We start from the raw sequence: 26,287 nt of genomic DNA on the forward strand, positions 1-26,287 counted from the left end.
TTATGCTAAGTGCTGATATCTGGGTTTGTTGTGTGCATTCCCTCGCGCGGGATAAATCGTAGTGCGATGTAGGTCGCGCGAGGTTGTTGTTAACAAGTTGTTGTGTTAAGGAGTATGGTCTCACGCGCAACCTGATCTGAGGTTTGCGCGACTTTTTGGGACCATACCCCTTCAATATTTCAAGTAATGTGAACGTTCGTTTAAGTAGCATACTGTTTTTTACGGTTCTTTATTGGATTGACATCAATTTTTAGATAGAAACCAACCGTAAACGCAATTTACAACAGTCAAAATTGCTAATTTCGACACACCTTAAACACCATACCACCACCACCGTCGGAGTTTTCTCTACCATAAGGGTGTAAGGAGTGGTTAAACACTTTGGAGTGACAAACCAAAAAAACCGACCAATCAGAGCGTGCCATGTCAATCAATCAAAAGTATTTAAACTTTGATGAAAAGTGGTAAACTATTTAAAAAAAAAAGGAAAAAGTTGTGATTGGTTGAGATAGGAATAGACCTCACCCACAAAACCCTCTTCTCTCAATCACCTTCCCCTCCCCGCACCACAACCTTCGCCGCGTCGGCAAAACCTTGGCGGCGGTGTTTGCTGCTCGGCAAAACGGTTTGCCGAGTTTTGCCGACTACCGCTCCGCACACCCTAACGTTTTAACAAAAATAATTTCAATGGTTTTTGTCATATTGGTTAGTTAAGTGATTTGACAGAGAACAATTAACATTACATAGGACAGTACGAACACTAGTATTAGGAAACAGACAATTGATTTGAAAGCAAAGTAGCAAACAAAACCCTAACCACATACAACATCAAAACTCATCACTGTCTTATAATAACAATCAAGAATACTCCAAAAGTAAACACACTCAAATTCAAGAAATTACAAAAACCAGTTTGATGTACCAATGTACCATTCAACTTAAACTCATATTCAAAAATCATAAAAAAATCAGTTGATGTACCATTCAATGAGATGATACTTTAAGATTGATTGACTGGTTGAACCAAGCCCTCCAGCTTCCAGAACCCTTCCTTGTTACTCCCACAGCCACCGGTTTTCCATCGTCATCATTAACCACCTTCTGCTTCGGTTTCTTGCACAACATGAAATTCCTAACCCCCACCGATCCAATCGTTTCCCAAGTCTTCAAAGCTGTACAAAACCAATTCAATTCAATTCAATCCAATCCAATTCAAATCATACAGCAATCATACACAACATCAACGATTGAAAACAAACCCAACCTTCGGTCCCAGCAACAGGACAATACAAAACAAACTCATTATAATTAGATCCAAGCACAGGAAGCCGGCCTTCCCGAGCGTACAACTTAAGCGCGGTATCGATAACATCCGCCACAACTTCTCCCTCATTCACAACAAACCGAATCGGGCCGGCGCTTCCAACGACAGTAACATTGATCAAAATCCGGTTTCCGGAACCTTTCGAGGCCTGATTCTTCTTATTCTTAGTTAGCAACATGTTCTCAAAACAAACACTTCTTGTTTTTAACAATTTTTAACAAATATCCAAACAAGTAAACAATCAAACGAATGCGAATGATAATAACAAAACTACAACGGGTGTGATTAAAGTAAAAAAGAGATGTGTAATCAAATACGAGTCGGGTTTCACGGGTCGACACCGATGCAGCGGTAGTACCAGCCTTGTTTGCAAGATCCAAAAGAAGAGATCCCCCTGATCAAGGGAAAAGGGGAGATCATCCAACAATGAAATAAGGGTTCCACCATTCACAACTGGAATTACGAAGGGGTGAGATGATATGATAAACCAAGAATAAAGGATTAGAGGGAATTAGGGTTAGGGCTTGCTTGCGTGCGTGTTTGTTGGTTGCAATTTGAGCGTGCGTTTCTTTATATAACGAGTCTAGAAGATGGGAGAATATAGCCGACCCAACGGGCTTTTTCTTGTGCTCAAAGGGTTTATCTTTTTGAACAGTAAAGTAGTTATTTATTTACATTTATTTTCTAGAATTTAATTACTTTGTCTTTTTAACAGAAAATTTGAAACATTGATAGACCATCCGAGTATTATTGTGTATCATATCTATCTCTACTAGACTTAATGGTTATACACCAATTCAAATTCATTAGGAAACCCAATAAATATAAGAAAAAAACCTCAATGTAGGAATCAAACCCAGAATCTATTTGTCCCAAAATCTTATCCCATCCTCAAGATAACACTAGGTTATAAAGCCATGGACAATTTAATTAGTTTGTAAGGGTGGGGGGTATGATGTGCGGGGAGTTAAGCGGGGAGGGGGAGTCACCGAGCAGTGACCACACCGGGGTGAGGAATGGTTTCGGTGAGTGGGTATTCGGTGAGGGAAATGGGGGAATAGTCACCGATGTGGAGAAGAGTGATGGAGGAGAGAGAGAGAGGAGAGAGGAGAGAAGAACCAATAAAAAATATACAACTCAAACCACCTAGAGTGATTAACCATACACCCTAAGGCTATGAGGTGTGGATGGAGCCACATGGGCTTTGTCAAGTCCATCTAAGCTCCACGTCAGCGTCACCTAGGATCCAACTAAGTCATGGAGTCCCCTTTAAATTGCAGGGTGTGGATGGAGCCCCCTATTAACCAAAACTAAAAAAATAAAAATAAAAAAATCTTTGGTTTAGAACATGGTCCCCACCTGAAAACGCCCCTCTTCTCTCGTTAACATGTTGGCGACACCACCATGGCGCCACGGCATAGCGCCGGGGGTGTGGTCGATGGCGAAGGGGGGGGGGGGGTATAGGTGTCCAGTTGGCGAGGGTGGCGCCCCCACACCCTCCAGCTTAATTGAGTGCAAAATGGAGAGTTGACATGACATAATATTATTGATAGAGAATCACTCAATCACCCTAGAGTGATTAACCATACACCCCAGTCTAATAGTCTAGTTTTAATGGTTTTTATTCTCTATTATTACAAAACTACATAATTGAAAATTAAAACCTGATCAAGGATTCAAACCGAATCGTGATGAACGATTTGGGCTTTGTAAATTGTAATAGACCTAATTTAAAATACGGATTAAAATCTAGCAATACCTCTACTTGCTCATTAAAATTAAAATTGTTTCATAACAGAAACTAGGGGTGTGCAACAAACCGAATTAATCAACCTATAACCGAATTAATTAAAATCGAACCAAATAAAAATTGGTGGGTCGGTTAATGGTTTTCTAGAAAACCCAAAGTAACAGGTCGGTTATGGTTATCAATGTTTCCATACCTACCATAACTGAACCAAACCGACATGTAGTAAAATCTTTGTTAGATTTAGGACTTTTCACCATTTTTTTTAAATATTTAATGTTTTTGGTTAAATGTTTTTAAAGTTATGGGTCATTTCATATCGTTTTGTTAGAATGTTTATTTGAAATCATGAAATATATCATATCACTTTGTTTGAATATCCGGTAATAATCAATATTAATATTATAGATTATATGTATTTGTAATACTATGTAATATGCTAATATATGGAAATATGTAATACAATTTATTACATGTTCAAAAAAATTGAGCTATTTTATATAGGCCTAAATTAACAGTTAACTACCCATAACCGACCCATTATAACATTCAAAACTGATTAACAAAAACCACCATAACCGACCAGTTATGGTTTCCCATTAACCGACATCATGGTTATAGTTATGGTTTTGAGCTAAAACCTATCCACGAACATCCATAACCGAAAGTAACATTTTTCATTTTTTTTCCTAGATAAAAGATGGTTCAAATTCACAAAATTCGTTACTGATCTATGCTTATGTTTTTGTCAAAGAAAATATAAAACTTTACCTTTGGTTCAATACAATAACAACATATGTACAATATTATGACAAATAATATTAAACACTAGAGATTTTAAAAGAAAGACCAGGTTGGACTAAAAAAGGAAATGAAAAATGTTATAGTATCCTATTCTTTAAACTAAGCTCTATGAGATAAATAGTTTCTATTGTATACATATTATTTCTTATTTATAACTTCAACTTTATTTAACATTTGTGTATAGGTGGTACTTTTGTCTTTCAATGCTACAATATATGTTTATAGCATTGTAGTGAGTGTTTGTATAGGTGTGTCCTTGTGACAACTTGGTTTATGGATGTTATCCGGTTCTTGAGATTAGTTCAATTGAACCGAAAAGTGAACTAGAAATTGACGGGCGAAGGATGTTGATTGCATGTTGTTAAGGTGATTTTGTATGTGTGTATTTGTAGGTTTGGGAGACACTGGGGTTGTATGCGGGTATTTGCATGAATTGGTGAAGATGAGGTGGGGGGGGGGGGGTGTAGCTTCCTAGATCCGTAATTCTGTTCATGGGTGTTAGGGTTTGCGTTTTAATTTCATTTTTATATTCTATTTTTACTAGCAAACAACCCGACTTGCACCATTTGGGCGATAGCACTCTCAAAGTACGAATTGTACCACACCACTCCCAACTTTCAACTTATTTTCCTTGACCTTAACCCAACTAGCTGACGTCTGATGCCACATCACTAAACAAGTGCCGCATCAGATGCCACACCATCAAAATTAGTGCCACATCAAATTTACATCATAAAAAAGACCACATCAGATGCCACGTCACTACACAAGTGCCACATTAGCAAAAAAAAAACTAACTGGGTTAGGGTTTAGTTAGTTTGGGAGGACCAGAGGAAAATACGTTGAAAGTTGGAAATGGTTTGGTACAATTCCTTAATTGGGAGTGCTATTGGCCAAATATTGAAAGTTAAGGTTACTTAAATCCAATATCTCTATAACTAAAAAATGAAAAATGTAACTTAAGGAAATTTAACAAACCTAATGCATCCCGTCAATCAGCCGTACTCGAAGTCTGAAATCGATCAACTGAAGTCGAAAAACCGATCTTCTAAAACCGAATAGATTTATAAGCCCATAAACTTTCATAGCCCAATTAGTTAAGAAGCCCGTCAATATTCAGCCCACTTAATCAAATTTAGCAGCCACAAATCCCCAATCATAATTCACAATTCACAACCAATGGCCCGATATATAATTTGGTTTTAATGAATATGTTATGTCAATAGTTTATAAGTGTTGATAATATCATTATATGTGGTAAAAAAGTTATGATTTAGAATAATAAAGATTTAAATAGTTATAAAAGCCACAAATATGTTATAGATATAGATTTTGCAAGTACAAACTTCTTGTAATCTAAAATGATGAAACGATGGAAGTCTGGAACCGAGAAATCATACCTTGAAGAAACGAAACCAAACTTGGAAACGCATTGTTGACGATATCTAGCGAGTGTTAAATCGGGTGGGAATACAAAAAAAATGACCTAGGAAAAAATATGTTGTTAATGGGGGTTACCCAATTGTGATTTACCAACATAATAACCAACCCGAGAAATATCATGCTAACTGAATAACTAATTATGCCTAACCCGAGCTTGATATATGCGAACCATTCTACCCGAATCATAAACAGATCGGTTGGTTTATTCGGGTATCGATTGATTTGAACAGGCCTAGCCTATATCTAGGGGTGTTCAAAAAAATCCGAATCCGAAACCGAATCCGAAATATCTGAAAACCCGTATCCGAAATATCCGAAATTTCGGATATCCGAAAATTGGATAATCCGAAATTTCGGATAATCCGAAATTTCGGATTCGGATTCGGATGTGAGTTTTGGAAAATTTCGGATAATCGGATTATCCGATATCCGAACTATGAAATTATGTTATTTTTTTAATATTAAATATATTTAATGATGTATTCTAGAAAAATCTTACATCTTCCTTTTCCACACCATGCCTCCACTTCACCACTTCCCCTCCATTAAACTCTAAAGCTTCAATCATAATCATCACACTCTTATTCAACCCTCTGCATCATAATAAACTCTACAGACCATCGTCTTCTACATTTGGAAGTCGGTGTACAGTTACACGACGCACCAACAACCAAATCTCTACTGAAGACAACCACCAAATCTCCTCACACAGTTGCGTATCTTCCTGATTTAAAGCCCTCTCTCGTTGCCGCTCCTCTTCCCCCACCACATCATCACTGTCGTTGGGTTTGTATCGTCGTCGTCTTACATCCAGATGTCACAAATACATTTGAATTTTTTAATGGATCAGATCTGTAATTAATTTGAATTTGTTGCCATTTTGTTTTTAACATTATTTTATTTCATTTAATTTGATTTCGTTGCCACATATCTGTAACTAATTCGAATTTGTAGCCATTTTGTTTTTAAGATTATTTTATATCATTTGTTTTAATTTAATTTCGTTGGCATTTTGCATAATCAGAGGATAGGAAACCATTTTATAGATTATAGAAAAGATCTAGAAAGCATAAAGCCTGTTTGTGTTTGAATACAGGAAACAATTTTTTTTTGTTTTTCTTAATTCGGATATCCGTTTTATTATCCGAATCTGTATCTGAAATATCGGATATCCGAATTTCGGATATCCGATATTTCGGATACGGATTCGGATATTGAAATTCAGTATCCAAACTTTTCGGATATCCGATTTTCGGATATCCGAAAACCGGATAATCCGATCTTGAACACCCCTACCTATATCACCTTTCATCTGTTTAGATAATCTTTTGACTGCTATAAATCTATAATCCAATAATCTACAAATTTGTAAGGTCGGTGGTGCGAGTTAAATATAAGATTTGATTGACCTATGGATCGAAGGTTCCCTCGAGACCTTGAACCCCTTCTTGTTCCGCCCATGTTTCTATATTTTATGGTAAGATTATTGTTATAGGTTCTTATAATTCACTTCTATATTTATTTTGTAATTACTTGCATAACCTAATTTCTATAAATAGAAAATATGTATTTTCTAAAATACTTTGAAAAAAACATAAATGCAATGTTTATAATCTTATCCATGAGGGAGTAAATGATAGGTCTCAACCTCACATGTAAAAGGGATGGAAGAAGGGTTTGACAAGGTCTCCTTATTTATCTATCAACCATTTTTTGTTGGCCTCTATCTTTTCATTTATGAACGAATAATAAACCAAAATTATCCAACCTTCTAACATTATGATGAAAATAATTAAGATCTTTAAGAACAAATTTGCAGAGATCAAATGGAAGGAGTGATAGGAGTTTTGAAGCTAACAATAAAGAAAGGGACCAATCTCGCGATTTGTGATTGGACCCGGGGCACGAGTGATCCTTATGTAATCGCAACCTTGGATCATCAGGTCGAGTTTGTTATTTTCGTATGTTTTTTTTAATAGTTGAAGGGGTTCTTTATTTAAAAGTTTATGCTATTCTTACACCCCGAAATTTTATTTTTACATCAATTTTCTCTATATCTATATATGTATAGAGAAAGATAAAGGGGGTATAAGATTTATTTTCTCATCTAAAACATTTTTTTTTTGTTTTAAGGCAGAAAACAAAAACCACGGTGGTGAAGGAAAATTCCAATCCTGTGTGGGATTGTGATCTGACAATGATCATTAAGGACCCTAAGGCTCTAATCACACTTGTAAGTAGCCTATTATAAATGGCTCTTATTTTTCCCACATCTCTAAATCTTATTCACACATTTTTTATTTTATTTTATCTCTCTCTATATATATATATATATATGTATGTATAGAGATAGATAGAAGAGAGAGATGCGTGAATATTAACTCACTTATAAATTTGTTATAAAAAAAGTAATATAACGTTGTAACATTTTTTTAAGTCTCTTCTTTTAGTTTTGTGAAGATGCAACCATTATCTTCTTTAAAAAAATAGAACTAATTTACACGTAGATCCTTTAAACTTAGTATTTAATTTACATCGGTATTTACCATAGAAGACTTGAACATTAATCAGATTAGAAGGAATACTTTTACTACACACATTTGAAAGATTTCCATAAAGGTGGATATAACGTTCCTTTTTTTTTTTTTTTTTAAATATCATGTCCAAAGCCATTTAATATGTGACACATGACCCAGTGATTTTTGTTATGACAAATACTTTGCTCGAATCTATTTAATACGTGACAATGACCTAAGTAGGGATAAGCATTTGGTATCGAGTATCGGTATTAAACCGGTACCTTTTTTTTATATTTTTTGGTACCGGTATTTACCGGTAAATATCGATACCCATTTTCATCCCTAAGTATTTTCTCTCAAAACTTTTTTCAAAGAACTAGTCAAGCGTTCCAATATATTTATAGAGTTAAGTTCCGGTACAAATGTGTCTTATCATACAAATTGGAAGTAATATGAAATGAAGGAGGGACGTTTTTTCCCTATCTTGTCAAACACATATTTTAGTCTCAAAATCTAAAAAAAAAATTCATTATAATTTTTTGAATGCTATTATGTACAATTTGGTTTATAATTTCTACCATTGTTATATTAATGAATGAGAACATGTTATGTTTTAGACCGTGCATGATAAGGACACATTCAGTGATGATGATATCATGGGAGTAACACATATAGATTTAAATCCGTACATCGAGTGCATGGAAAAGCGCAGAGATTTTCGCGATCTACAGGCTGGTACTAAACTCGAAACTATTCAACCCGATGAACATAACAACCTAGTTGAAGAGAGCCACATTATATGGAATAAGGATGTGATTATACAAGATATGGTCCTACGATTGAAAAACGCTGAAACCGGTGAAATCGAAGTGCGAATAGAGATCACTCCTATTGAAAATCATCGCTTAATACTCCAAGATGAAGTACCGGTAGAAGATGAGTAAAACCATAGTAAAAAGGTGTTACATCCTTTTTTGTTTTTGTTGTCATGTTTGATGTAAGATTTTATTGCCTAAACAATACCATTACATCTCATAAAGTTCATGAGGGTAAAATATGTTTACAAACCACATATAATCATTAACTTAGGCTAGACGGTTTGGCGGCTTGAGGGGAGGTGAGAGCCTCTCCATGCCCCAACACCGCCACATATAATCATCACCCTTTGGTTCAACATGCCATGTGATTACGAAGCTCTTGTGTAGCTCATCCACAAGATCCCATCCAATTACCTTGTACACAATCATATGGTTTTCCTTGTTCCTCGTTCACTGATTCAATTATATGTTTCGAGAATTTCTTCTTTCCCTCTTTTTTCCATGCATATTCAAAGTTATCATTAATCAATATGTTACACAAGATTTGAGAAAGAAACAAGTCATATGATACATACCATGAGTGAAGTGACCGATCCAGTGACCCCTCGCTCACCCTCATGTAGCTCACGGTCATGAACCTTATCTGGGGATGCTGCAACCACCTCGTGCGATTTGTGCCTGAGGATATCATGGAAGACATCGCCGCTCTTACTAATCTCCACGTTACCAATTAATTTTCCCGATAAAACCATTTCTGTAAACATGGGCGAAGCTTTTAAGGGGCGGGAAGGGGCGGCCGACCCCCCGAACTTTTCGCTTAGTAGTGGAGAGTATGTAGTTTTCGTATAGAAATTTTTCGGTATATACGTTTTCGACCCCCCAGTTTTATAGAAATATTTAGTTCCGATGACTTCCGCCCCCCGGTTCGAAAATCTCAAGCTTCGCCACTGTCTGTAAAGATAGGTGGCGAGTTCGTGGAAGATTTAGGTAGACATAGATTTGTTTATAAAGAAAAATTTGGGGTTATAAAGAAACACACACGCGCATTAGAAAATTATGATTAATTCATTTACTTAATATAACTAGGAAAAATCCTGAAACAAGGCCACAAGGCCCTTATAAATTCATTCTACAACTTTTTTTGGGGAGAAAGCATGCAATTATAGCGTTAGACTCGACCGTCAAAAATATATTGTAAAAAATAAAAAAACAAATCCAAGCACCACCACAACCACCACCCACCACAACATCACCTTAGCCCACCACCACCCTCAACCACCTCATCCACCTCCACAACCAACCTACCACCACCACAGCCGACCCACCAACACCACCACCACCACCCCAGCCAACCCACCAATACCACAACCATCACCCACCACCATCACAACCACCACCCACCATCACAACAGCCACCACCCCCAACCCAAACACCACGACAACCACCACCTCACCACCGTCAACCACCATAATCCACCACCGCAAGCAACAACCACAACCCCAACACGACCTAAAACAATAACCACAACCTCAACACCACCACAAATGGCAAAAAAAAAAAACCATAAACGATTGAAGATTACAAACCTTGAATATTCCAACCGTATAGAGATATACGAGAGCGAGAACTATACGAGATATATGTGCGTGTGTGTGCACTTTTGGATCGTCATCGTGTGGTCCAGAGTTCCTCTCGTGTGGTCCAACCCCTTTTCGTATGTACTTATGGATAGGTAAATTGTTTGTAGCTATAAAAGGCAAGAAAACTTTTTATACGCTGCTCATAGGTTAATGAGAGGCGTATAGAAATACACTTTCTAGCAACTTTTCAGAAAAAGTAAGTATATACGACCCTCATTACCCTATACGCAGCGTATGACCTGAAAAGGTGTCAGAATTCGTATATCTATACGCCTCTCATTGCCCTATGAGCGGCGTATAAACGTTTTTAAAAAAAATTGTAATACGTATGAGAAGTTGTAATAACCCGTATCCATCTTCATCATAGCCGACCCACCACCACCACCACCATAGCCGGCCACCCTCCACCTCCACCTCCAACTCCACCACCACCACCACCACCAAAGCCGACCCACCACGACCACCACAGCCGCCCTTTCACAACCCCCGACCCCCCCTGGGCGAGAGCTGTGGGCAGATACAAGTGGTACCAGTGTTTCTTAAGTTTATTGCAACGAAAAATTTATTAAGACCGAGTGTCGGGAAAAATATCAGAGTTTTCAAAACACCTTAGTTTTCATTTCATAAACTGTGGGATAAAACCCGAATTTACATAAAGGATTTTCACCGGGATAAACCCTTGATTACAAAACACGTTTTATTCAGGTTTATATAGCCACTTATTTAAGCTTGAGTGCCTCATAGCACTTTTTCTTCTCATTACAGTAAATCACCTGAAATGCGTTTTAAAAACATTTGATCAGTGAAAAACACTGGTGAGTTCATTCAATTCGTATAAAAGACATTGTATTGTAATTACAACATTAAGAGTTTTTACATTTGTTTATATCTTACTATTACCCAAAGGTATTTGTCACTAGGCAATTCCTGTGACTATGGTTATATCAATGTTAGTCATTCTCCCAACTAGTGAAACTTATTAAGTAGTGTATACAAAACCCCACATACTGGAATACAAAGACTTAATCATTGTAAATACAACTAGAAAACATTTAGGGTTTTGAAAGCATTTGATAAAAGAGAATGACTCACGTTGTATATTTAGGGTTTTCAGTAATAACCTTCCGGTCTAAGTCTTGGGTTCCTGATTAAGCACACAATGCAATACGTATTAGTGTATTAACCCAATTCAACTATAACGATAATCACGAGATCAAAACCACAACGTAGATGACAGAGTATAGCCTTATTTAGGCAGCACTTAAACATCCGTTGATTTGAGCAAGTCTGAAATGCTCAGTTCACGCCCAATTTATAGCTGAGGAACAACTCGTCGCGTCGCGCGACCGGGTTACACCATCACCGTCGCGTAGCGCGAATGTGTTAGCTAGGGCTTAGGTGTCATGAGTCACCACGTAGGCATGCCACGTGGTGCCATGTGTCAGCTGGTGGTCAAAGAGCTGTTGCGTCACACGACCGCATAATTCTACCACCGTCGCGTAGCGCGAAGTGACCCAACTGGGTTTTCTTTGTTTTAATGATGTTGTTGGTTTAGGATAGTGGGCCACACGTGTTGGTGTCTCTGACAACATTTCAATATTTCATTATAAACCCCTTCATAGTGACAAACCCCCTTCTAGTGGTGTAAACGAGCCGGACCGAGCCCGAGCCCGACTAGGCTCGAGCTCGGCTCGTCATGTTTTTATGAAGCTCGAACTCGAGCTATTTTGAGAACAACCTCAAACAAGCTAAAAGCTCGGCTCGAGATCACTTCAATATCGCTTAAACTAGCCAAAGCTAGGCTTGAGCTCGGCTCGCCAATGTAATCATTATTATTATATACAAAATAGTAAAATTTTGTTTGGGCTCGTTTATGCTCGAGAGCCTAAATGAGCTCTGTATTTCAGGCTCGAGCTCGGGCTCGATAACTAAACGAGCTCGGGCTCATTAAAGCTCAACTTGTTTGAGCTTTTAACCGAGCCTATAACGAGTAGCTCTCGAACCTCTGGGCTTGTTTACACCCCTACCCCCTCCATATCTTCGAACCACTTACTGACTTCTTCTCCAAAATCCAGTTTCAACATTTCATAACGGAACCTGTTAGATTTTATTTGACTTACGAATTGTAGGGTGTTTGTGAATAAAGTAAGACAGGTCCAGCTTCAAGATATATTTTACAAGATATGTATGTAACAATACAATAATATCATCTGGAAAGAAACGACATTGATCATAAATTATTACAAGCCATTTCTACAACATGCACACACAAGCAGGCATATATGCCCCAAATTATTTTTCAAATTACAATCCGAAAAAAAAACACATTATTCAGAACTCAATTCACTCCAATATTTTCGTCTAGGACCATAGTTATGTAGCTTTGTTATGGGCATCCATATCCTTAACAAGACTACAAAGAAGGTCCATAAAAGAGGTCGGATAAGGTACACTTATGTCTCGCTTCTCAAACTCTAAAGTAACTGTCCCCACTTGCCCATCACCTTTGGCTCAACATGAAATGTGATTCTAAAGCTCTTGTATAACTTATCCACAAGCTCCCCTCCAATTACCTTGAATGAAACCGTATGGTTTTCCTTATTCACTGATTCAATTATCTGTTTCGATATTTTCCTCTTTCCATCTTTTCCATGCATAAAAAATATCATTAGTTAATATGTTAGTCAAGATTCGGGTAGAAATAAGTAAGTCATGTGATACGTACCATAAGTGAAGTGCCAAGAGACGACTGATCCAACGACCCCTTTCTCACCCTCATGCAGCTCACAGTTATGAACCTTTTCAGGGGCTATTGCAACCATCTCGTGCGGGTTGTGTCTAATGATATCATGGAAGATATCACCGCTCTTACTGATCTCCACGTAACCGATTAACTTTCCTGACGGAGCCATCTCTTGATTATTCTAACAAAGGCCAAAACAATTTCTTTTATAATATGTGTTTGTGGAAAATATAGGTAGAGATTGAGGGCGATATAGAAAATATTGGCTGTGACCACACACCAACACTCAAATCCTTTTACCATTTTAACTATCAGCTTTCACTTTCCAATTTCGGTAGTAGTACAATAAGCAATTATAACTGGCCCAAGTTTTTTTTTTTTTCAAAAATGGCGAAATCAACCAGAATAATGAAGAAAAGGACCCATAAACAACTTTTTGTTTCTAATTTAGATACTTTTAGTTCACACTCGTTTGCCACGATAAAACATCATCATGTATAGTCGCCTGTTTTCGAGGGGAAAATATAGTTTTAGAGACAACAACGCCACGGTTCCATGCAACATTTTCAGCCTCAAGTGAAAAGAAGCTTGGAGCCAAAAAAAAAAAAAAAAAAAAAAAAAAAAACTTTTATGAGGAAGAAATGAATAATTATACCTTTTTATATATCATTTAGAGTATACACATATAGGGTAGGGATAGTGTACATTAATTCAGAAATATGAGAAGTGTATTATAACACTATATAACACCATATAAACATGAATAACACTATGTAATACCATATAACACCATCTAACACTATGTAACATTATATGACACTATATAACAATATATAACACTATACATCTATCATAGACATGCTATCAGACAAACTATAGTGTTATATTTGTTATATAGTGTTATATAGTGTTACATAGTGTTATATGGTGTTACATAATGTTATACGGTGTTTATATGGTGTTATATAGTGTTATATAATGTTATATAGAGTGTTATAATACACTTCTCACACTTATGGATTAATGTACAGGATCCTCTACCTACACATATATAGTATAATATCATTTAAAGTATACACATATTTTAGTGGCACTGAATCGTCACTTTTTAGTTAGTACCACAACCACAATCCTCAATTCTTCAATTCTAACATTCAAACCTGCTGAAGGGTATTTCTTACGTTTTGGAGACCCTAAGCGAACTATGAAGCGGAGACCCTAATTTCGCCGATAAACTCTACTCCAATCTGGACGCCATGGGTGATTACCCTTACTTTTTCGTCTAGGGATAGCCGATAGCCTAGAAATTGAAAGCAGGTTGCGATGGGAAGTGGGAACGATGATTGCGTCTGTATTTAGGGGTTTTAGGCCGCTAAATATTAATGACTAGGTCGATGGTTGTCGTGTTGTAATAGTGGGAAATCAAGGCGAAATGGGTTTTCAAAACTTGACCTTTTTTTGTTTAACAATATTTATCTGGGGTTTCTTCAATGAAAAACCAGTTTAATTTTAAAATAAACGTATTTATTTGGGCTTAACACATATATATTATATATAAAATATTTCTAAAAACTTAGAGACCCTTATTTTTTGGTGGCCTAGGCTCGTGCCTAAGTTACCAAGCCTATAGACATTACAAGAAAAAACACTTGTTGGGACAAAACCTATAGGGAGGACAAAAGTTGTCCCTATAGAACTACCTATGGGGACGACATTTCGTCCCTGTAGGGTTTACATGCATTTCTAACTAGGTTACCATATAGGGACGACATGTTGCCCCAATAGGCTGAAAATAATTATCTTTTTATTTTTCTTAATTTTATTAAAATAAATTAGAAATCCTAAAAATCTCTTCAATTTGTAGAAACGCCTTTTCGTCCCTACAACGTTAAATACTTTTCTTTTTATTTTCATTGTGGTAATGTTAAAAATATAAGAAATTAAGAAAAAAAATAAAAATAGAGTTCGACCTATAGGGACGACTTTTCATCCCTACAAATTGTATCTACAAATTTTGAAAAGTAAAGAAGTTTTCATTTAGGCGGTAACATTTCCCACCACACGGCCAAAAGTTTCCCACCAATTTTTCAACCCTATAGGGAGGATAAGTCCTCCCTATAAGTCAAATTTATGTATTCCTTTTGTTTTATCCTTATTTAGAACTATTAACTTTATTATTATTATTATTATTATTATTATTAATTAATATTATTATTATTATCATTATTTTTACATATGTAATTTATTATTAATATATATAATTTTATAAATAATATAATAACTTTTATTATTTTTATTAGATAACAAAAAATAAAAATAATGTATACATATTATTAATAATAATATGTATAGCTTAAACACATATACATATACATTTTTACATATAATGTATACATATTATTAAAACATTTTATAAATAATATAATAACTTTTATTATCATTATTATTAATAATAGTAAGAAAATGTTTTCACTAGTACATGTATATGTGTATGTCTATATATATATGTGTATAATTATTGTATAATATAGTATCGCATAGTGTCGTTTCGCATCGTGTCGTGTCATATAATATCGTGTAGTATACTATTGTATGTTATAATGGTATAGTATAGTATAGCATCGTGTCGTATACAGTGTCATAAAGTGTCGTATCTTATATATCACATAGTATCGTATAGCCCTATATTAGGCCCTAGTATAGTGTATCATTGTGTTGTATAGTGTCATATCGTATTGTATCGAATAACCCTATACTAGGCCCTATAGTATCGTATAGTATGGTATCGTATAACACCGTGTCTTATAGTGTCATGTTGGTATCCCCTCAAACAATGATAGAGGGGCGAAGTCCTTACCGGGCGGGGAGGATGAACACCTCCTTAGGCGATTTTGCTAGGAACGATGGGATAGAAAACGTAGCCATGTTGGGGGCACTTGGCCAATGTCTTAAAGGTATGCCTCGTATGCTCTGTCACGGCCCTAGCCCCGGTTTAACCAGGTCCAGAGCCGCGGGACAGGAATCCCGTGGTATTTAATTTAGGCGACAACGGAAGTCTTTTTAATACAGGATCTTTTAATACTCAAATGCTCGTTTACTTTATTACATAAAGTTTAGGGATAAACCCTGTAATTTACAATAAGATGATTTCCCGGGGAAATCTTTATTTCTCAAAACATGTTTCTTTATTTATTTACATTGAGCCACTTCTCTAAGCTTGTAGTGCTTCACGACACTTTTCTTGGATCACAACAGATCACTTGAAACATGTTTGAAAAAGGTTTTGTCAGCGGGGAAATACTGAGTGAATCATTCAGTTTACTAAAATGACCCATTTGTTATAATTCACAGTATTAAGAGATATTACAATGTTTCTGATATCAAACCAACTACCCACAGTATTTGTCACTCGACTCATTTCGGTGACTGTGGTCATATCCCCCATTGGCTGCCCCAATGGTGACGAATATCACTAATTAGGTTCGCCCACCTAAAGTGATAACAATAGTAGTAATGTGCACAATACCCCACATACCGGTTGTAATTTGGTGATTACGTAAACTTAATCACTGTTAATTATAACTTTGGAAAATAATATGGAGTATTGTAAAACAGTTGATAAAAAGAGAATGACTCACATTGCAGATTTAACGAGCAGAGTATAAGCCTACTGATTAGCCTTGATTAACCTAATTTAAATAACAATGCACACAAACGGGGTTAGTAACTAATAAAACAGTTACGACAATTCACGAGATTAAACCCTCACAACGATTAACAAAGGGCAATACTTAAATATTCAGCGGATTCACAACGAATAACAGAGCATAGCCCGAATTCAGACAATACTCAAATATTCAAGTTGAAAAAGTTTCGACATCTTTGAATTGTGCAGGTAACAAGCTATTTATAGCTGAAATTTTCCTTTCACGCGGCCCGCGTAAACCTACCCGTAACTCTTACGCGGCCCGCGTGGCCGCCCAGTCTACGAGTAGGGTTGATTGGTCATACGTAGGTCCCCTCGTTGTTCAACATGTGTCCCCGGCATACTTATCCGGTCAACCTAGTGTTGACGCGGCCCGCGTAAGACCTGACTGGTCTTTTACGCGGCCCGCCTGAGACCCTAAAATTTTGTTTTTCTTGATTTTTGATATGGTCTAGGGTTTCAGGGGTCCGGGTTTATAATTATGGGTATATTTTTTTTAGGAAATTTTGAGAGTCCTTACATGCTCAATATGAAATTTCTTCCTAATGGAGTTAAGAAAGCAAGTGAGCGAGACGTCTATTCCATTCGAAGTTGCATCATCTTTAATTCACGAGTATCTAACCGATTTCCACATAAACAAACAAAGATCTTTCATAGATCTAAACATATTGACAATAAAAAGGATTGAAAGATGGGTTTTCAACTTTCTTTCAACTCTTTTACACTCAACGCACTCCAAACCGATAGAATCAGAGCTTGTGTCGACTTACTACTCATTCTTGTGGTTGTGTTGGTTCACTCAGGGTTGCTAAGGACAATTAGTTACATGGCTCACAGTGGTGAGTGTGTATCGCGAACTGCCTTGGGTAGTTAACCCGCAGTCATTGGTATCGATAGGTTCATGTCGATAACTAACATGCCTCATTTTACACTGTGTACGTGCTGGTTATGCGTAACGATTTCTAACATAAAATCGGGTTTTCGAGTTCGTGTTTCGGATTTTGCACAGTTCCAAAGACTCCACAAGCAGCCGGTAATCCTTTCATATTTCTCCATTTACTTTTTTGCTTTTTGAGATTTAATATTTCAGTTTCGTTGTACTGGGCCATTGGGTTTGTGTACTGGTCAATTGGAAGTTTATTAGGGTTAGTGTACAGGCCAATTGGGTGCCCCTTTTAGTGATGTATTGGGTTTGATTACATGATTCAACAAATTGTAGTATTACAAAATGTCTACGTACTATATTTTACTTGTTTTTGCTGCTCCTTATTTGCTGTTATTTTGCTGGATATTTTTCCATTGCAGAGGGTAATATTTTCACACTAACTGGACCTCACAAGTCAAACTATTAGCCCCATCTACCCTACACTTTATACTATTAATCCCCATCTACCTTGATTGCTGGTAATGGATTAGTGGTTTAGAAAAGTAGTCAAGGTGTTAACTGTTAACTGACCCATATTTTTTTTGTCAATGGATAAACATTTAAGCAACTAGTTAAGTGTTCAAACTTTGTGCTGCTTATTAGGATTTAAACAACTAGTTTAGTTGTGCTCAAAATTTGTTATAAATGATTTGGTTACAGGAAACTTAGGTAGCGTTCGCTTCATGGAATGGAATGGAATTAGGAAGTTTTTCTTTGTAAAATTGATCTTGGTTGGGGGAGGGAGGAATTTGAAATCCCATGAATTTCTTTAATCAATGAAATTTGTGACTATTTCAATATTCCTTAGAAATCCTTCACTCTAATGAAGGAATGGAATGGAATGTTGAAATAGTCACAAATTTCATTGATTAAAGAAATTCATGGGATTTCAAATTCCTCCCTCCCCCAACCAAGATCAATTTTACAAAGAAAAACTTCCTAATTCCATTCCATTCCATTCCATGAAACGAACGCTACCTTAGAGAAACGTGGTACTCTTTTGAAGGCCAATTGAATAAATTTTGTTGTTGTTGAATGAAAGTAAGATCTTTGAACAATTTCATTTATTTGTAGTTATTCATTTGAGGCTTATTTGTTGCCACAATAATTCACATTTATTGCTTAATTTGTTTTTGTGGAGAGACGACTAAAGACGAAGTCAATCTGGCGAGCCTCCGGTGTCTCCTTTAGCACGTGACTTGTACCAATCGAAGGCTTAAAACATGGCGAACCCTATGGCGGTGTTCGATTCTCTAATCGTGCGTCGGTAGTAGTTCTGTCAAGACTAAAGTGTGAAAAGCGTTAGGGCTTTTGGTAAATGGAACAACAGTGATAGTGTGAAAAGCGTTAGGTTCTTCGGATGACTATCAGGTACATTAAAAAACAAAAACTAGAGAATATACAGTATCTGTTTGTTTCAGATGATTTCTTTGGAGCACTTGATGGACTTACATTTTTGTTTGTTAAAAATGAAAGAGAGGGCTGACAAGTAGAACATGGTGTCGGAGACTCACAACCAAGTTGTATGATGGACTTTCCTTATCACTAGGCCTAGGCATCATTTTCAGGTATATATTCTAGACAAACCTCAGCTATAAACAAACAAAGAAAATACATATATATGTGTCTGGACAGTACTGACCAATTGGTTTAGTTGTCACTATTGAGCAGAGTCCGAGGAGCTTAACATCTTGGTGCAGTCAGGCTCTATGTGTTTGGAAATTCAATAATTAAGATGACGTTTGCTAAGTACCTCCCAGCAGTCGATCTTACAGCTAACATGAGAGAGGTAAATCACTGTGTCACAGGCACGTGGGTGGTGCTTAGTTTTGATCTCGGAATTCAATAAGATTGACTCGCTATGTATGGTTAATTATGATCAAACCTTAACAAATAATAGTTAGATCAAAGGTTGTCACTTTTTATTATGTTTATGCTAAAGAAAGTATGATAAGAATGGAGTTTAATTATTAAAAAAAATTTAATTTGAAATGAAAGAGTGATATTTTCTTTAGTCGGCGGGTCCTGGTGGCCAACGTTTGGTTCACATCTTCAATGGAGTACCTCATTTAAGCCTTTCTTAATTAAATGTTTGGTCATTGGTTTTCTATTAACTAAGAAGTCATTACACCAATGATGTTGTAGCCTAGTGGTTGCAATGGAGGTGGGAAGGTTTACCACCTTGTGGGTTCCTGCCCGGGAGTGCTCAGGTTCAAATCCCACTTCAACCGAGCTTTGGTCATGTATAGCCCTGATCGAGATGCTGTTCAAAAAAAAAAAGAAACCTAAGAAGTCATTACTCATTGTTGGTTGGATCTCACTAAGTTTCGTTGGTTGACCCGAACACGACCCGTTCAACCCGATTTTTTTTTTTCTGAAATTAATATATTAAAATTAAAATTTACTTAAAAAACACAAATGTAAATATCATATTTAAATTATAAAATCTCTGTTAATTTCTCTTTTTAAGTTACAGAAAATTATGGTATGGGTTTCTACTGTGACAATTGTTACTTTTGCCTATTTCGATTTGTTAGTCTACTCTTACATTTTGAACTGGTTATTGATTTATTGCAGCTTCTAACGGAGTTGTAATTGTAACCGAAAAGAAGCTCCCATCCATTTTAGTCGATGAGACATCGGTAAGTACGAATTGTATGTTTAAAACTATAGGTGTTAATATTGGCATTCTAACATGCAGCAAAATATTATTTTAATCACTTTGTGCAATGATCATACATAAGCATCTCCTTTTGTTGGCATACTTGTATTTGGATTATGTCTATTATAATGAAGACGAAAACGGACATAAGAAGAAGCATAATTGTTTAGTAGGTTTTGGACCCTCTGATTAAGTAGGCATCTTAAACCATTTGGATAGGTTCCACATATATGTATGTATGCTAAATATCATTAAAGCAGTATCACTTTTTTTATATAGTATAACTAGACATGCAATACAGATACTTGCTTCTGAAATTTGTTTTTTTGGTCTTAGGTGCAAAAGATCCAGATTTTGACTCCTAATATTGGAGTTGTTTACAGGTAAGATTTCAAACACTTGTCAAGTTAAGCATTTTAGTTCAGACGTCGATATAGTTCTTATTTACATTCTCGCGTGCATTTTAGTTCAGACGTCGATATAGTTCTTGTGCAACTTTTTATTATCTTTGCAGCTATTTAAGATGAATTTGTCTTAGAGCTTTCGCTTGCACGTTTGAAGGCTTATGCTGAATTTGTCTTTGGTATGGGTTTATATCAGGTAAGATTGCTTCACACATGTTCTGTAGAAATGACACACCTTGTTTTTATTGACCAGCTATTTATCTATGTTCTGTCATAGGGTGTTCCGTCTACTCTTGCTTTCATAGCCTTCGAACTCCCACCTAATGGAGCTATTGGCACTCGGATTCTGGAGTTCCTATTTCGCTCCAGATCTGATATGGTGAGAAACTATTTTGATGCTCATGTTTTTTTTATATTGATCAGTAGCCGCTAGCAATCCTTTGTGTTTTTGCTGTTGTAAATACATTGGTATATTGTTGTCGCATTGCCATCAATGTAATAGTTGGTCAAGGAAGAAAAGCTTGATAGAACACTTGTATATTGAAATTATCATATGCTGTATTCAGTTTTGTTATGTGTGGTTACTGATTATTGGCTTATAAAGATTGCAGGTGATCAATCGCCAGAAGCATTGATGAGGCTATAACAACTGGCACTACACTCTTGTTGTCATCTTCTACATTTGTTCTACAGGTATATTGCTCATATATGTATTACAATATAAATGAAAGAGCTCATGCATTTCTTTAACGTGTTTGAAAAATTTTGTAATTTGATTTACTGGAATGAAAGTCCCCTTGTAACACTACCGTAATATCTTAATCTTTCTTTTTTTGCTTGTTGTGTCCCGATAGAATTTGCTTAGGAAGTAGCTTAATAAAAGTGCGTTTGGGTCATGACCCATTTAACTAAGAATTAGACCCGAACCCATTTTAAACAACTAAAAGTTAGCATTTAATTGTAGTTTGTTAGTATTGTTGCTATGTTATTTGTGTTTGTAGTTTCGTTTAACACGTTTTAACAAGTTTAAATTTATTTAATTTGTATGATTTTTTGGTTTAAAAACCTGGTAATTTTTTATTTTTATTTTTTATGTACCTATAGGGATGACATATGGTCTCTATAGGTAAAAATGTTTTATTTTTTATTTTTCTTAAACGTACACCTATAGGGACGACATGTCGTTCCTACAGGATTTCCAGGTTTTTTATTTTTTTTTTATTTTAAGTTTTTAGGGACGACATGTTGTCCCAATAAACATATAACAAAAAATAAAAATATATATTTTAAACCTATAGGGACGACATATTGTCCCTACAGGATTTCCAGGTTTTTTTTCTTTTTTTTATTTCAAGTCTTTAGGGACGACATGTTGTCCCATTAAACATATAACAAAAAAGTAAAAAAATATATATTTTAAATCTATAGAGACGACATATCGTCCCTACAGACTTAAAATAGTATTTTTTAAAATAGCACTATTGTTACGACAAGTCGTCCCTAAAAGTTAATCTATAGGGACAACACCTTTGGAGACAACCAAGGAGACCTATTGGGAGGGCCCTGTAGAGACGAAACTGATGGAGACAATATGTCGTCCCTATAAGCTGTTGAGACTTGTAGGGACGACATGTCCTCCCTACAGACTTAAAAAAATTTGTCCCCACATGTCTAATTTCTTGTAGTGAGCCGGCCCAAAAAAAATCTTTAAAAAAGTCTTACGATCTCCTAACAAGACAATGCCTCTATCTTCCTCGATCTTTCCACTTGTAAGCATCTTGCGAATCTCATGATTGTTTTCTTATAAATTTCTCTTTTGTTTTGTACGTGGTGCAATGCTATATTTCCGGTTCTTTTATTTCAATTTTGTTTCTCGATAGATACTTGATGGGTTTTAGACCAGGTATGAGATAAGCTTTTATAATCGAGTATGATATTTAAGTTACCCAAACCTGTCCCAAACTCGCCCCATTACAATTCCCTGTTATAGAGGTTGAGATGAGTTTGCTGGTCGTGTTTATGATCGACCACTCTTATAGGTGGGGTGTCAACTACCCACTAGATATGGGTGGGTGCAACCATCAAACATTCAAGATATCTGATAAGGTATGGCATCTCAGGAACCACAACGTTTTTAAATAAGATACTATTATTGTTGTTATCATTGTGATATTACCCTATATACTTAAAAGTACAAAGTCGGTGGCCTCGCCACCGACCAAACACATTTTAGTCCTCCACGTTGTGCCATGCTCCATGAACTTTCGACCAATTACAATAGTGCCATTTGTTACGAAATTACAATAATGCCCTTAGTTGGGATCACCTGGCTAACGAACGGAAATGGGGATCTAACCGCCTTCTATCATGTTGTTGGTCCTACAAGAATCCGCGACACCTGCCATTGCCAACCACACTCAAAATCATTGAATCAGTACCATAGCTCCACCATCACCACTAGCACAAACCCTAAAATGACGGGATTGTCATTAAACCTTGGAAAGAACAAATTAGTGTAGCCGGAAAAGCGAAAAAGAGGTCGGGACCTTACCTTCAAACCCTTGCCGCTACAGATCGGGTAGATAAAACCACATGCAATGGTAGCTAGGGACTGTGGCGACCTTAAATAGCCGGAAATAGCATGCCCGGTCGCCGATTTAAACCCGGATGCTGTTATCGTCGTCATTGGACCTTCGAACAACCACCTTCGCCGCCGTTTAGGAGTGAAACCCAATAAAAAATGGACACGTGTCCACCATGACTTTCTTATTGCCATTCTTGACCCACATAATTTATGTTATTATCCACTGGTTCACACGTGTCCATTTTTTATTCGGTTTCAATCCAAAGACGCATCTTGTGCTTGAAAGACGCATCCCGCGTATGATGCACCATTCCAGGGACGAGTAAGGTTGCCAAATTTGAAAATAGTTTTAGGATTATTTTTGAAATTCTCCCTTTTTTTTCTCATTTCTTGACTTTAATCACTCCAGTAGGTGTAAAAGTGTTGGGTTTAGTTGCATCAAGTGAACTTTGTTACAATTTTCAATATTCTAATATTGTATTCCACGTAAGTAGTTGCATTAGATATGGATCAAATTATTGGCATTATCTCTTATTTGCGTTGGCTCCACTGGACCACATTTCATTATACAACATTAAAAACACCTTCAATATCCCGTCATGTTGACCATTGGCGAAGCTTGGGGGTCGATTTTTCTCAATTCCGAGGGGGCGAAAATATACATACCTAAAAATTTCTATACGAAGGTACTGTTCATAACACTACACATCGAAAAGTTCAGGGGGGCGGGCGCCCCCTCCCGCCCCAAGGAAGCTGCGCCCATGACCTTGACAATGGCCAGCCCCCTCCCTATATCTTCGGCCACGAAACGCAAACTTGATTAAAATAAAACAAGTGTATAAAATCGATTCACAACGTATTGCAAACAATAAGCAAAACACGTACAAACAACAGTTTATTGCTCATCAGGGGAGCTAGAACAACAATATAATGATCATTACATATTTATATATATCTCATGATCACGCAGATCCATGCATGAAACTAAAAGGAAATATTTAAAAAGCCATTTGTACATCATACACACACAAGCAGCTATATCATGTCTGCCTTAACTTTATTCTTTCAATTGAAAAATTAAAACACACATCATATATGTATAACTCCAATACCCTTCAATTTCACCTTTGATTAGAATTATTGATCATGGTTATGGGCATCCAAATCCTTGATAAGATGGCAAAGGTAATCCATCTCCACAGTTGGATAGGGTACACTTGTATCCACCTTCTCGAACTCAAAGGTCCACGTAGCCACCTGCCCATCACCCTTTGGTTCAACATGAAATGTATTTGTGAAGCTCTTGTATTGCCCATCCACAAGCTCTCCTCCGATTACCTTGAGCACAATCGTGTGGTTTTCCTCGTTCACTGATTCAATTATCTGTTTCGATGTTTTCTTCTTCCCCTCTTAGTTTTTTCATAAAAAAGATCATTAATCTATATGTTACACACAAGATTTGGAAGAAACAAGTAAGTCATGTTATACGTACCATGAGTAGTATAGTGCCAAGTGATGACTGATCCAACGGCCCCTCTCTCACCCTCATGTAGCTCACAGTCATGAACCTTATCAGGGGCAATTGCAACCATGTCGTGTGGTTTGTGCCTAAGGAGATCATGGAAGACATCGCCGCTCTTACTGATCTCTATGTAACCGATTAACTTTCCTGATAGAGCCATTTCTTAATTACACTCACAAACAGTTACCAAGATTGCCAGGTAGGTGATACTGAGTTCTTGGAAAATATGGGCCGACATAGATGGGTTTATATAGAAAATATTAACTAAGACACACGTGCTTAATTCGTAATGCGAAAAAACATCGTAACAAGTGTGCTAGATTCACACTACATATTTTTTTATTGTTTTATATATAAAGCTAAAATTTGGAGATGCAATTTAATATCCATACCCATAAATCATATCAACCACATATATTCTTGCCGAGACTTAAAAATCAAGTATCTATCTCGATCATTGTTAAATTGTGGTTTCTTTTTTCTATTAGTTAATCTTTTTCTAATAGTCAATTGTGAAATATTAATGAAGCATATGGAAAAGTTATGCAAGTTCAGAAAATACCGTTCAAACTACAAAAAAGTCAATTGCAATTTTCTTTTTTCTAGTTAATAAGGAAAGTGTACTCAGCCAATGCAAGTACAATTTATCTCGGGTATAAGTATACATAGTGAACACTAAAAGGTGAATTTTAAGAGTACATTTTTAAGATGTGGGTTTACCGTTCAAAAAAAGCAACAAAATTGCCATCTTCTCTATCTTACCATTCATTTGTCTTCATCATGTGTTTATATTAACCCAATGCAGTTTACACATCTTTCCTATTTCACTTTGTCTCACATCAAGGAAATGATTTAATTCCGTTAACTTTATCTAACCCTGTTTTTAGTGATTTTGGTTTGAAAAAAGAAAAGAATAATTAATTCAATCTTTTAACGTCATGTTAACATATAACTAACTACTTTAACGCCCCTTAACACAAGGAAAGAGTGATGTGCAATGACGGTTAACTTGTCATATCACCGTTAACACCCAATATATGTTAGAGTATACCCTATGGTCTTAGTTTACTTGATCTTCACTCGATTTTGGCTGACTTGATTTCATTTTCTCTCTAAATTTATTTTATATGTTATTCTTAACTTATTGAAAATATTATTTATTTGATTCCAACCAAATTAAACATATAAATTATATAACAAGGCAACTTTGACAAATTATGTCGATGCGTTAGTCTGAGTCTAATAATCGTTATTGTTATAATATTCTAATACTGAGATCCAGCAAGTACATACTTGCATTAAACATTTGTCGAATTATTGGCATCGTATATCAACTACAATTGTCGGCATCACTTAATTGATTTGGTTCCACTGTGACCACATTTTATTATAAACACCTGTCCTCCCATTTCATCACCTTCTAGTGACCATCAAAGCCAGATTCA

General features: G+C 36.2%; 2 protein-coding genes, 1 long non-coding RNA gene and 3 pseudogenes across 7 annotated transcripts; 2 read left to right on the forward strand and 4 right to left on the reverse strand.

The window, feature by feature from the left end:
- Nucleotides 1-802: 802 nt before the first annotated feature.
- Nucleotides 803-1,890, reverse strand: LOC110915176 (uncharacterized protein At4g22758). The gene is made up of 2 exons (XM_022159830.2): nucleotides 1,265-1,890; nucleotides 803-1,172 (listed from the first exon to the last, which is right to left on the reverse strand). Exons 1-2 carry the CDS (start codon nucleotides 1,500-1,502, stop codon nucleotides 985-987), a joined length of 426 nt encoding a protein of 141 aa, XP_022015522.1. The 5' UTR covers nucleotides 1,503-1,890; the 3' UTR covers nucleotides 803-984.
- Nucleotides 1,891-5,805: 3,915 nt separating this feature from the next.
- LOC110915170 (protein C2-DOMAIN ABA-RELATED 8) lies at nucleotides 5,806-8,904 on the forward strand. 3 transcript variants are annotated; one of them, XR_004883363.1, is made up of 4 exons: nucleotides 5,806-6,104; nucleotides 7,138-7,261; nucleotides 7,452-7,551; nucleotides 8,455-8,887. XR_004883363.1 is itself a non-coding variant. In XM_022159826.2 (4 exons), exons 2-4 carry the CDS (start codon nucleotides 7,145-7,147, stop codon nucleotides 8,779-8,781), a joined length of 540 nt encoding a protein of 179 aa, XP_022015518.1. In that variant the 5' UTR covers nucleotides 5,806-6,795; nucleotides 7,138-7,144; the 3' UTR covers nucleotides 8,782-8,904. The 3 variants fall into 3 exon arrangements, 2 of the variants coding, with proteins under 2 accessions (XP_022015518.1, XP_022015520.1); XM_022159826.2 differs by having other exon boundaries at nucleotides 5,806-6,795; nucleotides 7,456-7,551; nucleotides 8,455-8,904; XM_022159828.2 differs by having other exon boundaries at nucleotides 5,809-6,104; nucleotides 7,456-7,551; nucleotides 8,455-8,904.
- LOC110915174 lies at nucleotides 8,787-9,904 on the reverse strand (annotated as a pseudogene).
- Nucleotides 9,905-12,545: 2,641 nt separating this feature from the next.
- LOC110915171 lies at nucleotides 12,546-13,292 on the reverse strand (annotated as a pseudogene).
- A 5,370-nt stretch (nucleotides 13,293-18,662) lies between these two features.
- LOC110915175 lies at nucleotides 18,663-21,574 on the forward strand. Of its 3 annotated transcripts, none has more exons than XR_002578792.2 (8): nucleotides 18,663-19,041; nucleotides 19,147-19,238; nucleotides 19,342-19,459; nucleotides 20,248-20,312; nucleotides 20,669-20,715; nucleotides 20,847-20,932; nucleotides 21,014-21,115; nucleotides 21,341-21,574. It is a non-coding gene; the product is annotated as an uncharacterized LOC110915175 (long non-coding RNA). The 3 variants fall into 3 exon arrangements; XR_002578791.2 differs by having other exon boundaries at nucleotides 18,665-19,041; nucleotides 19,325-19,459; nucleotides 21,348-21,574; XR_002578789.2 differs by having other exon boundaries at nucleotides 18,667-19,041; nucleotides 19,325-19,459.
- A 2,628-nt stretch (nucleotides 21,575-24,202) lies between these two features.
- LOC110915173 lies at nucleotides 24,203-25,192 on the reverse strand (annotated as a pseudogene).
- Nucleotides 25,193-26,287: the final 1,095 nt, after the last annotated feature.

This window comes from Helianthus annuus, chromosome 16, assembly GCF_002127325.2.
Source record: "Helianthus annuus cultivar XRQ/B chromosome 16, HanXRQr2.0-SUNRISE, whole genome shotgun sequence".
Classification (NCBI taxonomy): domain Eukaryota; kingdom Viridiplantae; phylum Streptophyta; class Magnoliopsida; order Asterales; family Asteraceae; genus Helianthus; species Helianthus annuus.